The 13807-nt window shown below is 46.6% G+C and overlaps 1 protein-coding gene across 1 annotated transcript in view; it reads right to left on the bottom strand.

The window, feature by feature from the left end:
* KIF15 (kinesin family member 15) overlaps positions 1-13807 on the bottom strand; it is a gene marked incomplete at its 3' end in the record, with an annotated part of 260968 nt that overhangs the window by 108397 nt on the left and 138764 nt on the right. Inside the window, exon 17 of the mRNA XM_082258917.1 lies at positions 7198-7395. Within this exon, the coding sequence (XP_082115043.1) occupies positions 7198-7395 (198 nt within the window). The remainder of the gene's footprint in view (positions 1-7197; positions 7396-13807) is intronic.

Here is a 13807-nt window from a genome sequence, read left to right as displayed (position 1 = left end):
CAGAGTCAGCCACGAGGGTGCGTCTAAGCACTTTGGTCCAATCTGCCACAGCCTGAGACACCATGACGGAGGCAAAAATAGGTTTTAGCATGGAACCCGCCACCATATAGGCATGGCGGGCAAGAGATTCCAACCGCCTATCTGTAGGGTCCCTAAACACCGGAGAATCCTCGGTGGGTACCAGAGTGGCCCTGTTCAATCTGGACACTGTATGATCCACTTTAGGGGGCACCGACCAGCGCAAATCCGTAGGAGACGCAAAGGGGTAACGGACTTGAAACTGTTTTAGCACCACAAAATTGCGCTTCAAATTGCGCCATTGTTCATTTACAGTTTCGTGAAACTCAGCGGGGCAAGGAAACACCTGCGCCGCCTTTCGGGATCTGCGGGTACCAAAAGAGGGCCGCTTGCCTGGAGTGGGCTCATCCTCCAAATGTAGTGTATCTTTGATAGCAGTAATCAGCGCAGCCATTGCCGCACGGTTCTTCGGCCATCCCAGGGGGGGAATCATCCCCCTCCTCATCCTCCGCCTCCCCTTCCGACTGGGAACAACAAGACCCCTCAAGGGGCACACTATCTACGGCAACCATGTCAGAATCGGAATCAGAAGAATGAGAAAGCCTAGGCCTTTTTCTAGTATCCAGTTCAGCCATCAAAAGATCCACTTTGGACGCTAAAGTCACAAGTGCAGCAGTCAGAGCAGAAGATCCAAGGGAACCTGAATCATCCACCAAAGCTGGGGGGAATTTGCTGTCCTGGGACTCCATTAGAAAAAACTTTTTTTTTCCTCAAGGTACTGGCCCTTTAAGCGCACCACGATCCCACCGCAGTATACCGCTATAAAGGACTATGCTAAGAGAACCCCAAGCAGGAATAAGCTGACAGCCAGAGGTATTCCCACAAAAAACAGCAAAGACAGACCCCACAAGTGTTACCACGCTCCTGACGATCTCCTCTGCAGGGAAGGAGGAAGTGATGTCACCGCATGAGGCTGAACTAGGAATGAGACTAAGGGAAAATGGTTGCCCATAGAAGCAATGGGAGGCTCTGGGAAAATGGCCGCCGAGATGTGCTAAAAAAAAAAACACATTGCCACACACAAAAAACTACAATCACTGCTGCAGAAGCGCCCATAGTGAAGCCAGCAGCTGCCCACACCTAAAATGGCCGACCGGCGGTTTTTAACCCCGCAACGGTCGCCGCACATGTCTGTACCCCAAAAACACACACAGAGTGGCACTCAGGAGAGGGACCCCCACAAACCCCCACATAGCGTTCCACGCGGCAGAGCCCCCGCAGGGACCGGGAGTAAGGAAGCCCCAAAACGCACATACATGAGGGGATACCGCAGACACACCAGACTGCCAGCCCCAGACAGAGGCCCCACATAAAAAGTACTTACCGTACCCGATGGCGTGGGCGCCTCTCATCGATACAAGTAGAAATGTGAAGCCGCACTCAGATGATTGAAATCAAATAAAGTGTCTTTATTCTTCAAAAGTATCCAGGACAAACAGACAGTGTGAGGAACAGAATGTGTCCAAGGTAGACGCGTTTCACGGCTCGAATGGCCGCTTACTCATTACCACGATGGGAAGCCTCCCACCCCAGGCGGTGGGGGTGCCGTCAGCCAAAAACGCAGGACGCTAGCAATGCACGGAACCACGGTTGAGACGTCCAAGCGAGGTGGCCACCTCGCAGGCTTTTCATCCCTGAGGACAGGGACAGGTCGTTTGCGAGGACAGGGAAAGGTCGTTTGCGAGGCCAGGGCGTACGCATAGCCTGCTAAACGCTCGATGGCGGGCTGGGACTCCATAAGGCCCTCTGTCCTGGAACACCAGGACGACCAGTGCGACTCCCAGCTCCGCAACGCCGTCTTCATCCGAAGATCCGACTAACTAAACGCTGATAAATAAACAGCTAGTAGTGCAAAGAAAAATACATTTGCAGAAAATAAAATCATAAAAAAGAAGAAAGGCTGAGACTGTAGCCCCAGCACAGGGAAGCCTACCTTACTCCTTAACTAGGCAGAAGACAAACTGATTTGGGAATGCTGATGGCAGGGGGTATTGGACCAGTGGGACAGCCCCATAGGTGTGTCTATGTAGATTACTTTGTTTTTAACAAGTCTTATGCCTAGCTTGCTCCTAAGGATAAGAGGTCAATACCCATTGGCGAAGACTGTCAGAGGACGTAAGAGAAAAATGGATTTCTGACTAACCGTAAAATCCTTTTCTCTTAGATTCATTGACGGACGCAGTTCTCTGATGCATATCAGTAGGGCAATATCGCTCCCTACAGGAGTAGGACACTAGGCAGAAAGAATTTCTGGCTATGCCTATGGGCAGTCCCTGGGGGAATACCATCTCTCTTCCTGCATAGGATGTCAGCTTTGTATCAAGCAGTGTCAGAGAAAACACCACCAACCCACTCAAAATATTAGAGGGGCAGGTTCTGCGTCCGCCAAGGAACCTAAGAGAAAAGGATTTTACGGTAAGTCAGAAATCCAGTTTTCTCTATCGTTTATAGACGCTTAGAGCACAAGGAAGGTAACACGATGTCCTCATTCAGGTGAAAACTTTAAACCACCTTTGGCAGGAAAGACGGATCCGGCCAAAGTACCCCCTTGCCCTTGTTAACCACCAGATAGGGAGAACAACAGGACAGCGCCATCAGTTCCGACACCCTGCGCGCAGAAGAGATAGCCACCTAGGCGGCCACCTTCTGAGACAAGGTAAGTAGGGGGACCTCCCGAATAGTCTCAAAGGGAGGCCTCTGGAGCACCGTCAGCACCAAATTAAGATCCCATGGCGGTAGCGGAGGTCGCACCGGAGGTACCAAGTGTCGCCCCCCCTGGATGAAACTATGCACCAGGGCAGCCAATGGCCTCTGGAAGAAAATAGCCAAGGCCGAGACCTGACCCTTGATAATACTCAAGGCCAACTTTTGATCAACTCCCCGTTGAAGGATCGTCAAGATCCGAGCCACTGAATAGGAGCGAGGGTGGGTCCCAAGGGATACCACGCAATGTACGACTTCCACGTACAATGATAAATCTTCCTGGAAGTCACCTTTCTCACTTTTAAGGGAATCACTGAAGCAGATAAACCCGTCCTTCAGCACCTGGCTTTCAACAGCCAAGCCGTCAAAGCCAGTGACTGTAAAGCAGGACAGGAAGATTGGCCCCTGAGACAGCAGATCCTCCCAGAGAGGAAGTCTTCACGGGGCGTCTGCAACAAGCCTGATAAGGTCGGCGTAGCAAGTGCGACGAGGCCAGTCCGGAGCAACAAGAATGACCAGAATCTCTTCCGCCTCTATCTTGTGAAGAAGTCTTGGCAGCAACTTGAGAGGAGGAAAGGCATATACATCAGCCAGTACTGGCCCCAGGGGGCCACCAGCGAGTCTGCAGCATCTGCCAGAGGGTCCCGGGAGCGGGCCACAAACCCTCTGTACCTTCCTGTTGATTCGAGACGCCAACAGATCCATGTCCGGAGTGCCCCAGCAAAGGCACAACTGGTGAAACACCTCAAGATGCAGGGACCACTCCCTTGCATCCAAGGCCTGGCGGCTGAGGTAATCCACCTGCCAATTTTCCACTCCTGGAATGTGGAGAGCAGAGATAGCAGGAACATGGCGCTCCGCCCAACGTAGAATGTCCGCCACTTCCAGGGCCGCAAAAACACTCTTGGTGCCCCCTTGGCGATTGACGTAACCCACGGTCGTGGCATTGTCCGATTGAATGCGCACTGGACAACCCGCTAGACTGTCGGTCCAGTGCATCAGGCAAAGCCGGATCGCTCTCAGCTCCAGGACATTGATCGGCAATCAAGCTTTCTCCAGGGACCAGACTCCCTGAGCCGAGTCCTGATTGAGGACTCCCCCCACCCGGACAGACTCGCATCTGTGGTGACAATTGTCCAGTATATAGGGAGAAAGGATTTCCCCGACTGAAGCATCGGGGACCGAAGCCACCAGACCAGGGACTCTCTGGTCCTGTGGCTTACCCGAATCCAAGAATCCAGAGAATTTTGGTGTTTGCTCCACTTGAGAAGAATTTCCTTTAGAAGAACCCTCGTGTGGAACTGAGCGAATGGGACCGCCTCGAAGGAGGACACCATCAGTCCCAGTACTCTCATACAGGTCCGAAGGGACGGCCGGGCGTTGGACATCAACAAACGATCCGCTGACTGGAACTTCTGGAGTTTTTCCGGAGGAAGAAACACCCTGGCAGAGGACGTGTCCAAGGTCAGGCCCAGATATACCAGTCTCATGGAAGCGGTCAGAGACGACTTTTGAAGGTTTACGATCCAACCAAACTCCTCCAGAGTACTCATGGTAACCCCCAGGTTGAATAAGGGGAGTAGTGATTGTACCAGTTGACATGGGTTGTTAAGTGGGAGAGATACTTGTATAGTGGCGATTTCATCACAAATTGATCTTATTTTCGAAGTTATTGGCGATCTCCTGGGCAGTGAGTGAGTTGGTGGGTGGAGGCAGTAGAGGACAAAGTAGAGAGGTAAAAGTAGACAAGAACTGACGGGGACTGCATGAGGTGGTGTTAATGAGAGAGTGATAAAATAGGTCTGCTAGGCAGTGTGGAGTCTAGAATTGTAATTTTAGAGGACAGATTTATATTGGTTGGAGTCTTCATGAGACTTCGTCTTACACCACAGATGCTCAAGAGCGCCGCTAAGATGTTTTAAATTTCAGGTGCCATCGGTTTGCCAGGGTTGTAAGGGGTCGGGCCCAATTCTGTGTGTAGTGAGGGGGGCAAGATCTTCCAGGGTAAAGGACAGGGATCTATTGTAGACAGAAGTAGCTAGATTGGGGCAAGACAGGGGTGAGAGTTTGTCATAGAGGTGGTTGTGGTAGAATAGAGAAGAGAAGGGTTGAAGTGGTGAACGTTTCTACGGGTGATTGTTAGGCAACTGGAGGGAAAGATGGTGGAAGACAGGGAAAAAGTGAAACTAACAAGGTGGTGAGAGAGGAAAAGGATTGTTGGAATGGATGCATGGAGAGCATATGTAGTAGAATAAAGGGTCGAGGGTGCTGCCATCAGTGCGAGTAGAAGCCTGTACCCATTGCTTCAGGTCAAATGAGGAGGTTAGACTAAGAAGTTTAGAAGTTACAGAGTGTTTGTATTAACAGGGATGTTGGAAGTCGCTGAGAATGATTATGGGAATTTCAGAAGAGGGAAAGTAAGGTAGCCAGGCAGAGAAGTCATAAATGATAATGAATACCGGTCCAGGGGATTGGTATATCACAGCAATTGGAGAAAACAGACATATACAGTGAGCTTCAAAATGATGAGAGGGAGGAGAGTGAGAAACCTGGAAGGTGCTGTGGGGATAGAAGGATCCCACTCCACCTCCCTTCCTTCCACTAGGTCTAGGGAAGTAGGAGAAGGAGTGTCGGATACATGAAGCCAGGTTTCGGTGACAGCAAGTAGATTAAAAGAGTTAGTGACAAAAGAAATCCTGAACAGTGGTGAATTTGTTGCAGACAGAGTGGGCATTCCAGAGGGCACAGGAGAAAGGGAGGCTGGTTTTGGGAAGAAGAAGAGGAATGGAAACTAAATTGCGTGGATTGCGACAGTTGCCAGAGGATGTGGGGTAATGGGTATGTTGGGTACAGTTAAAAAAAAAAAAAGGGAGGCTAAGGCTTTGGGGATATATCTTCAGGAGGTTAGGATAAGAAGGGTGGGGGAGGTAATAGGAGTGTATGATTTATATGAGGGGACATATATAGCATCCTGGGGGGTTTTATTAGCATGTGGGATTAGAATTAGGAGGTGGTGATGAGTTCCGTAATAAGGAGAGGGCAGAAGTGAGGGTAATATATACAGATTGTGAGTGGAGAAGAGGGAGGTGAGGGAAAGAGTTTAAGGAGAGAAACTGCAACTGTGAAAAGGAGAGGTAAAGAGTGCATGTTATGGAGAGGAAGCAGAGAGCTGATTGGGGAAAACAAAGTCACCTGCAGTCTGGTGATTTGTAAAGTAGTTTGCTGTAGATGTTTGCTTTATGCAATTGCTAAAGTGCAAGAGCAGAAGTGCTATTTATTTAAAGACTGCCACTTCTTTGGAAGAACCCCAGTGTATGTCCTCCTGGTATGTGTACCCCCATAAAGGTGCTCTTGTTTTATACTGTGGTGGATGTGGATGGAATTTGACGACAATCAAATCAAGAGGTAATATCAGGCACACAGCGTAAACCAAACTTTTCACACAACAATCAACTGCAAGAGGACCAAGAGGTCAGAGTTGTAAAAAAAAAAAAAAAAAAAAAAAAAAAAAAAGATCAGGGCTATAATTTGGATACGATTTAAAACATAATAAACATCACAAAAATGTAAACAAAGTTATAGGTGGCTGTTAAACAGATTTAGATGCAGGTTTACCAAAAAGACATTTAAAAGCAGTCAGACTGTATTCAGTTTAAGGTGCAATGTAACTTTCTCTTACCAGCAGGTATTTGAGAAGGTCGGTGGTAAGTGTAGTTGGGCAGTAATATCACCATGTCAATATTTTATAATTGAGTTTCTGAACTTTACAAGAGACAGAGAAAGTGAATGAGTGAGGGAGAATGCCTTGAGCCAATCCTCTCTGAAAACGTCAAAATCAGTCCAGCTCCTATTGCGCTAAAAATGAAAGAGAAGGAGCGGATCTACCGAATAGGAAGAGAGAATAGACTAGAGAAACTGTATGTGAGGGCGGTTAAGACTGTGTACAAAGATGTTTGAAAATCGGTCATTGGGTGATGTAGGTTTTATCTTGGAGGAAAGCATTTTACAGGAGACTAAGCAACAGTCTGTGAAGGAATCAATGTACACAAAGTTTAATGTGTACACTTGAACAATTTACAAATTTCAAGGCAATGATTATAACAAGTAGTTTTGGAAAACCCATTGCATTTTAAACTGTACTCAAATTAAGCTCTAATGTGTGTAAGTAGGGATTGTCAGCTACCCAAGATAGAAAGCACCGGCTTGATACTGCACATGCATGCGTGTCATCAAAGTGCATGCTGAAGGAGATTGGAGTAAGTATCACGAACTTGCTGGGAAATGGGAATATGAAATTAAAGGCATCCTGTTACAGACCAAGCAGAGGCTTGTTACAAATCCTGGTTTGTGTCAGTTCAGAATGGAATAACCCAGAAATGGTATGCACCAATTGGCATCAGCATATTGTAGCCTTACCTGCATCATTCGGAGTTCCTCAGCAATAGCTTCATAGGCTTGTTCACTCATCTCTGGAGGGATGGGTTCATTGATTATATTGTCATGATGACCCCCAGACTTAGGAGTATCCAGCAAATCATCTTGGATGCCATCTGGACTGAGACGAGGAACAAGTCGTGACCTTAAATTGTAAGCTTTTGTTGGAGTAGTCAGAATCTAAGAGGACACAACCAAAAAAACAAGCTAGTAAACAAATGAAATTTTTTTAAAAAATTACTTGTCTACTTTAGAGAGTACAAAAGAGGAATATTGCTTTCAGACATAAAAGCACACGGCAAAGCTCACGGGTGACTGAATCACACTGCAGATACAGTTAGAGTCCCGCTGCTGCCAAAAAAACCATAGAAAACTGATACTACTACTTTGTGTTATATATTAAAAATAGTTGGTAACTTTAGCATTTGTTGCCATTCATTTTATTTGTAGAAGACTGAAATAAATAAATTGCCTATATGACGATTGTCAACAAGTGGTTTAAAGGATAAGTTCACCATTCGTAAAATGTTACACCCACAACTAACCCCCCCCCCCCCCGATCTGACAGCTAGCGGTGATCTTCTCCCAAATTAGCTGTCACACTTAAAAAAAAAAAAAAAAAAGTGGCCAAGCAGGGCTACGCCCACATGGCTTTGTCACTTAAATACAGTGCTCTGTGAATAGAGAACTATAAGTTCCTTCCTGTCAGATTGTATCTGCTGGCCCATCCGGGATGTACGGCAGATACACTGACAGATCTGCAGGTCCAGAAACAAAAAAGAATAAAATGCACATTTTTTTTACCTGCAAAAATGTGCATTTATTCTTCTTAGTTGAAAGGTGAACTAATTCTTATACAAATAAGCTCTTTGTAGCAAAAAATATAAAAAACAAACTGCCAATGTAGCTGTAGCCCAAATTAAGATATCTACTAAAAGCTTCCCCTGCTTACATTTAAAGGCGTAGAAAAATGCAGATATGGGAAGCCAGAGGAAAAAACAAAATAAAAAATTAATTAACCCCTAATCCAGGGGTTTTTAGCCAGGGTTCTGTGGAACCCTAGGATTCCTCCAGGAGGTTGCTAGGGGTTCATTGAACAATGTGCAATTTAAGATAAGTTCTCACTGACACCATTGAGCTTTTTGGCCATCAACAAACGGTATATTTTCCCAGTAACCAAAAAGTGCAAGGAGACATTCTTCTCACTGACCATCACACTAATGTAGCATGAGTTATAGAACTTTTTAGCAGGAGTTCCCCGAGACCTGGAAAGTTATTTTAAGGGTTCCTCTTTGTTTAAAAAGGTTGAGAATGGCTGTCCTAGCCTATATGCTTGTTCCAGGTCAGGAAAATATTGAATCCACTGGTTTAGCAGAAAAGCCAGGAAAAAACAAAACAAAAGAAATATAGGTTTTTGTACTTCCCGTCAAATCTTCTAGTCCACTAGAACTAAGAGGGGTAAAACTAAGAGGGGTATATGCTAATGCCAGGAGCCTAGCTAATAAAATGGATGAGTTGGAAATCGTAGTACATGAGGAGGACATAGACCTTGTGGGAATAACGGAGACTTGGTTCGACCCCTCACATGACTGGCTGGCCAATATCCAAGGGTATTCGGTGTACCGGAAGGACAGGGTAGGAAAAAGAGGGGGAGGTGTCTCTATGTCAAGAACAATGTAAGTGTGATAGAGAGGAGTGACATTACGGAAGGGATGAGCATGGATTTAGAATCTGTGTGGGTAGAACTCCATAGGGAAGGAGAAAAAGGAAAAGTAATTGTGGGTGTTTGCTATAGGCCACCAAACAAGGGGGGAGGTAGAGCTGGAATTTTTAGCACTAGTGGGTAAAGTGGCAAAACTGGGATCAGTGATCATATTGGGGGACTTCAATTATCCCGACATTGACTGGGAAGAGGGGGACTACACACTCACAGAAGGCCCGTCTATTCACGGAAACCTTACAGGATAATTACATGTCACAGTTGGTGGACTCTCCGACTAGGGAAAACGCAGTCCTGGATCCATTGATCACTAATGACCCAGACCTAATCTCGGAGGTAGGAGTCCAGGACTACCTGGGCTCTAGCGATCACAGGATGATCACATTTAGTGTAAATAACAATATAACAAGGCAAGTGGGGAACATAAGAACCCTAAACTTCAGAAGGGCAAACTTTCCAAAACTGTACTCATTGATGGAAAGGGTAAACTGGGACCAAACCCTGGGATCACTAACCACAGAGGAAAAATGGGAATGCTTTAGGAACGTATTAAGCAAATGCATCTTGCAGTGCATTCCTATGGGAAATAAAATTGAGAAGAGACAAAGCCAAACCTGGCTGACTAAAACATAGCATTAAAAAACTTATTAGGGGAAAAAAATTGGCCTTCAAGAAATATAAATCAGGAGGGCACAGTATCGGCTTTCGAGCAATACAAGGAGGCAAATAAGAAAAGTAAACACGAAATCAAGATAGCTAAAATCAACTTTGAGAGACAAATAGTGGAGGATAGTAAAAAAAAAACCCAAAGAAATTCTTTAAATATATCAACAGCAAAAAAACTAGGGCAGAGCATATTGCACACATAATTAACGATGATAGGAGGATGGTTACAGAGGACACTGAAAAAGCAAACGTGCTGAATGCTTTTTTCTCGTCAGTCTTTACACAGGAAACGGAGGGGTACACTGACCATGACGGTATGGTTAGTAGTAATACACAGGACTTGCCACTATGGCTGACAGAGAGTGAAATCAGGGAAAGGCTGGATAAACTTAACACAAACAAATCACCAGGCCCGGATGGCGTACATCCGAGAGTACTCAAGGAACTCAGTAAAGGTTATATCTAGACCACTGTTCCTGATCTTTGCTGACAGTATTAGGACAGGAGATGTACTAGGGGATTGGAGGAAAGCGAACGTGATTCCGATATTCAAAAAGGGGCAGAGGCATATCCTGGGAAATTATAGGCCTGTCAGTTTGACATCAATAGTATGTAAACTTCTGGAGGGGATGATAAGGGACTATATCGTAGAGTTTGCTAAAGACAACATCATCAGAAGTAATCAGCAGGGGTTTACAAATGGGCGTTCTTGTCAAACCAATCTCTTAACATTCTACGAGGAGGTGAGCTGTGAGTTAGATCGGGGCAGACCAGTGGATGTTGTGTACTTGGATTTCGCTAAGGTGTTTGATACAGTTCCCCATAAGCACCTAATTTATAAAATAAGGTCTGCAGGTATCGACAGCAGGGTTTGCTCCTGGATACGGAACTGGCTAAAAGGGTGAGTCCAAAGGGTGGTAATAAACTGCGCATACTCAAACTGGTCTGAGGTAGTAAGCGGGGTGCCCCAGGGCTCAGTCCTGGGACCAACCTTGTTCAATTTATTCATAAACAGCATTGAGGTCGGGATCTGTAGTTCGATATCAGTTTTTGCAGATGACACAAAATTGGCCAGGGAAATAACTGCACAGCATGAAGCAGATATCCTACAGAATGACCTGGACAAAATAACGGAGTGGGCAACGACTTGGCAAATGAGGTTTAATGTGGAGAAGTGTAAGGTTTTTCACTTGGGGACTAAAAACATAAAAGCACAATACACGTTAGGAGGGGAACCCTTGGGGGAATCAAAAATGGAGAAAGATCTGGGAGTCTTGGTTGATGATAGATTAGGCCAGGACTTCCCAAACTGTGGGTCGCGACCCACTGGTGGGTCGCGAGCCGCATCTGAGTGGGTCGCCAACAGCGTTAGAGCAGTCAGTTGAGCAGTGGAAAAAAAAAAAAAAAAGTTACCATTTAAAAGCCCACTAGGGGCGCTGGACGTATTGCTGGCTATGGGGGAGGGGGATGGGGTACCCGGCTGTGACATTGTTGGGGGAAGGGCCAGTACAAGGGGTGGGTGGGAGGGACGGCTCAGGAAGGACACTGGATGTCAGATCGGGACTATACAGAGTTTGTTACCCGCCCTCTCCTCCCAGCAAACAATGTGGAAAGGGGGGCGGGTAACAAACTCTGTATAGTCCCGATCTGACATCCAGTGTCCTTCCTGAGCCGTCCCTCCCATCCACCCCTTGTACCGGCCCTGCCCCCAACTATGTCACAGCCGATGTCACGATCGATGACACAGCCGGGTCTTCTCCCCTTCTGCAGCCGCATCTCTCCCGAGCTGTCCGTGCAAAACTTTAGGAATCGGCTTCTCCTCCGCTCTGACATATGAGGAGGAGGAGCCTCAGAAGAGGAGAATCACAGATCGATGTGCCGCGCTGTATCTGAGGTCTGCCTGCTGGAGGGAGAACTGCACTGGGGACACATCTTATCCTGCACTGGGGGACACAAATCTTATCCTGCACTGGGGGACACAAATCTTATCCTGCACTGGGGGACACAAATCTTATCCTGCCCTTACCATGACCTGTGCCATGCCCTTACCATGACCTGTGCCATGTCTATACTATCTCCTGTGCCATGACCTGTGACATGCCTGTACCATGACCTGTGCCATGCCTGTGTCATCACCTGTGTAATGCCTGTACCATCACCCTTACCATGACCCGTGTCATTAATTAAGTGTATTCAATATTAAAATTGAAAAGTAGTAAATTGATATTTTTAATTCAACATCCCCCTCCCTTTAAAATATGCAAAATTATTATTATTAATTGCATTTATATAGCGCCAATAAATTCTGTAGCGCTTTACAATAAATGGATTTTTGTAAAATCTTACCGTAAAATCCTTTTCTCTTAGCTCATCGACAGACGTAGTCCTCGGTGATACACCACCTTCGGGTTATGTTACCTCCGCAGGAGCAGGACTAGACAGGAAATTAAAAAGCTCTGGCCACACCCTAGGGGCAGTCCCAGAGGGTATATCCTCTCTCTCTCTGCCTCAGCAAATCAGTTATGTGAAAAAGCAGTGCTTAGAGAATTTAACCCAACCCAACTCCAAAACAGAGGGGCGGGGACTACGTCTGTCGATGAGCTAAGAGAAAAGGATTTTACGGTAAGATTTTACAAAAATCCATTTTTCTCTAGCGCTCATCGACAGACGTAGTCCTCGGTGATACACCACCTTCGGGACGTCCCAGAGCAGTATCACAACTGAGGGGTGGGAAAATGGAAATCAAATCCCAATCTAGAAGGCCCAACCGGTGCCAACTAGAAGTTTACAATGCTCATCCTTAATGATGAGACTCAACAAAAAAATTTTCAAACAGAAAAAAACCCTCGAGGTAGACCACCGGTCTCCTCAAATTGCGGCCTGCAAAACCTTGCGGCCAAATGAGGCATCCGCCGATGCCGTCACATCAATTTTATAGAATTTTGTAAAGGTATGTACCGACGACCAGATGGCCGCCTTACATACCTGGACCACTGACGCCTGATGGCGAAAGGCCCAGGAAGTACTGAGCGCTCGAGTGGAGTGCGCCCTAACAGGGAACGGAGGACTCTGACCCTTAATAGAATAAGCCTGTACCACCGTTTGTCTAATCCATTTGGCAATGGTCGCGGCAGATGCAGGCAAACCCTTTCTGGGGCCATCCGTGATCACAAAAAGTGAATCCGTCTTACGGAATGATTCCGTAGCTTTCAGGTATACCCTGATTGCCCGAACCACATCTAAGGAATGCAACGCATGTTCCCGATGATGCTTGGGCTGAGGACACAAGGAAGGTAGTACAATATCTTCATTCAGATGAAAATCTGAAACCACCTTGGGAAGAAAAGATGGCTTAGGATGAAGTACTACCTTATCCCTATGAATCACTAGGTATGGTGACTGGCATGATAATGCAGCCAGTTCTGACACCCTGCGAGCAGAAGTAATAGCCACCAAGAAGGCCACCTTCTGGGATAAAGTAAGCAAGGGAATCTCCCTGATGTTTTCAAAGGGAGGTTTCTGTAGAACCGACAAAACCAAATTAAGATCCCAGGGCGGTAAGGGCGCGCGGACTGGAGGAGCCAGGTGCCGCACCCCCTGGATGAAATTCCGCACCAAGGATTTGGTAGCTAAAGGCTTCTGAAAGAAGATTGCTAATGCTGAAACTTGACCCTTGATGGTGCTCAAGGCTAGCTTCTGCTCAACCCCTTGTTGCAAAAAGGCCAATATTCGAGTTACCGAATAGGTACGTGGAGGAAATCCTAAAGATTCGCACCACGCAATATAAGTCTTCCATGTGTGATAATAGACTTTGCTGGAAGTCGCTTTCCTTGCTTTAATAAGGGTAGGAATGACTGAAGCTGACAAACCTCTGTCCTTCAGTACTTGGGTCTCAATGGCCAGGCCATTAAACCCAGCGACTGTAAAGCATGATGGTAATTTGGTCCTTGAGACCACAGACACTCCCTGAGACGAAGTTCCCACGGAACGTCTACGACTAACATGTCCAAGTCGGCCAGGCCGGCTAGAGGAGGCCAGCCTAGAATTTCTAGGACCACTGGCGCTGACTGGATCTGAACCAGGCGTCCCTAGAGGTATCTGGCCCCGACCATCCGAGAAAGTCTGGTCGTTTTCTGTTCCCACACATTTATCAGATACCTGATAGTTATCAGGAAAGGTGATCTTTTCTGGTTGAACCTCAGGGAC

The sequence above is a fragment of the Pelophylax lessonae genome (genome assembly GCF_965119305.1).
Source record: "Pelophylax lessonae genome assembly, chromosome: 5".
NCBI lineage: Eukaryota > Metazoa > Chordata > Amphibia > Anura > Ranidae > Pelophylax > Pelophylax lessonae.
This window is presented reverse-complemented; position numbering and strand designations above follow the sequence as displayed.